General features: G+C 43.1%; 1 protein-coding gene across 1 annotated transcript in view; it reads left to right on the top strand.

Moving 5' to 3' along the window:
• The window catches only part of arl5a (ADP-ribosylation factor-like 5A), a gene marked incomplete at its 5' end in the record, with an annotated part of 9192 nt that extends 7792 nt beyond the window's left edge, over positions 1–1400 (top strand). Inside the window, 2 exon segments of the mRNA XM_014027402.1 lie at positions 542–693; positions 825–1400. Coding sequence (XP_013882856.1) covers positions 542–693; positions 825–873 — 201 coding nt within the window.
• Positions 1401–1406: the final 6 nt, after the last annotated feature.

Here is a 1406-nt window from a genome sequence, read left to right as displayed (position 1 = left end):
ATAAGGCTTTTATTCATTATATTTTGACAAAATGCAATTTTTGTTAACATTTTAGTCAAAACACTATATTTGCCTTTTTCTCCATAAACAACTTTTGGACTTAATCCTTGTTTCGATGTGATGGCTCACATATAATAAAGCAGTAACACTGTTCTAGTGGCATAGCAACGTAGTAAAAAGGTTTAAAAAAAGCCTTTCTCTTTTATTTGTTTTGTAAAACTTTCCAAGACAAGTTATTTTGCCATACGTCACCAGAACTGAAGATTAGAAAAGCTACAAATGAATAAATGTGTCAGCACAATGAAAGGAACGGCACTAAGTCCTTGGTTTAGTTTTACAGGTGCTCTGAAGAAGACCTGACCACCATGTTTGACCCTTCATCCTACCATACTTGTTTTTTAATTACAATAAATACAAGGAAATTAAATGAATTAGAGAAAATAACATCCTAAAGTAATGCAAAATATTGTGATGTGTATAACTCWGCTTTACTAGAAATATCTGAGTGTTTTATTTATGTATTTTTCTCTTCTCTACGCAGGATTTACGAAAGGCAGGACTGTTAGTATTTGCCAACAAACAAGATGTGAAAGGCTGCATGTCTGTGGCTGAGATCTCCCAGAGCCTCCAGCTAACCTCTGTCAAAGACCACCAGTGGCACATCCAGGCCTGCTGCGCCCTCACAGGGGAGGGGTGAGGACCCTCTTTACTGCTGCTGTCGTAACATTTTATTTTGAAAAGCCCTTACCACAGCAGAATGCTACAAACTGCATGTTGTGGCTTTGATTTGTCAGTGACACACTCAGTGTATTTCTCTCCTCCAGGTTGTGTCAGGGTCTTGAGTGGATGATGTCACGGCTGCGTGTGAGATGATGACCCTGGTGACTGTTCAGGAGTGCGCCCTGTCGGTCTGAAGACACGAGGACCTGGGTGAGATCAGACGATGGGTGGTCCTCTCCATCATTTCCTGTGAATCTGATGCAGGCAGAGCGCTGACAGGACGTTGTATTCTTCTGTAATAATTTATTTTACACAAGACTTTTGATTCTGAACAAAAGAAGACGTTTCGCAGTGGGACGATGAACAAAGACAGTGTATTTTCTGCACGGTGTTTCAGCTCAACACAGAGCTGTGGACTTCCTGCACGTGGACTTCCTGTACGTGGACTTCCTGTACGTGGACTTCCTGTACGTGGACTTCCTGCACGTGGACTTCCTGTATGTGGACTTCCTGCACGTGGACTTCCTGTACGTGGACTTCCTGTACGTGGACTTCCCTGTACGTGGACTTCCTGTACGTGGACTTCCCTGTACGTGGACTTCCTGTACGTGGACTTCCTGTACGTGGACTTCCTGTACGTGGACTTCCTGTACGTGGACTTCCTGTACGTGGACTTCCTGTACGTG

Source organism: Austrofundulus limnaeus, unplaced genomic scaffold (assembly GCF_001266775.1).
Source record: "Austrofundulus limnaeus strain Quisiro unplaced genomic scaffold, Austrofundulus_limnaeus-1.0 Scaffold646, whole genome shotgun sequence".
NCBI lineage: Eukaryota > Metazoa > Chordata > Actinopteri > Cyprinodontiformes > Rivulidae > Austrofundulus > Austrofundulus limnaeus.
The sequence above is the reverse complement of the archived record's forward strand: the minus strand, read 5'-3'. Positions and strand labels throughout refer to the sequence as shown.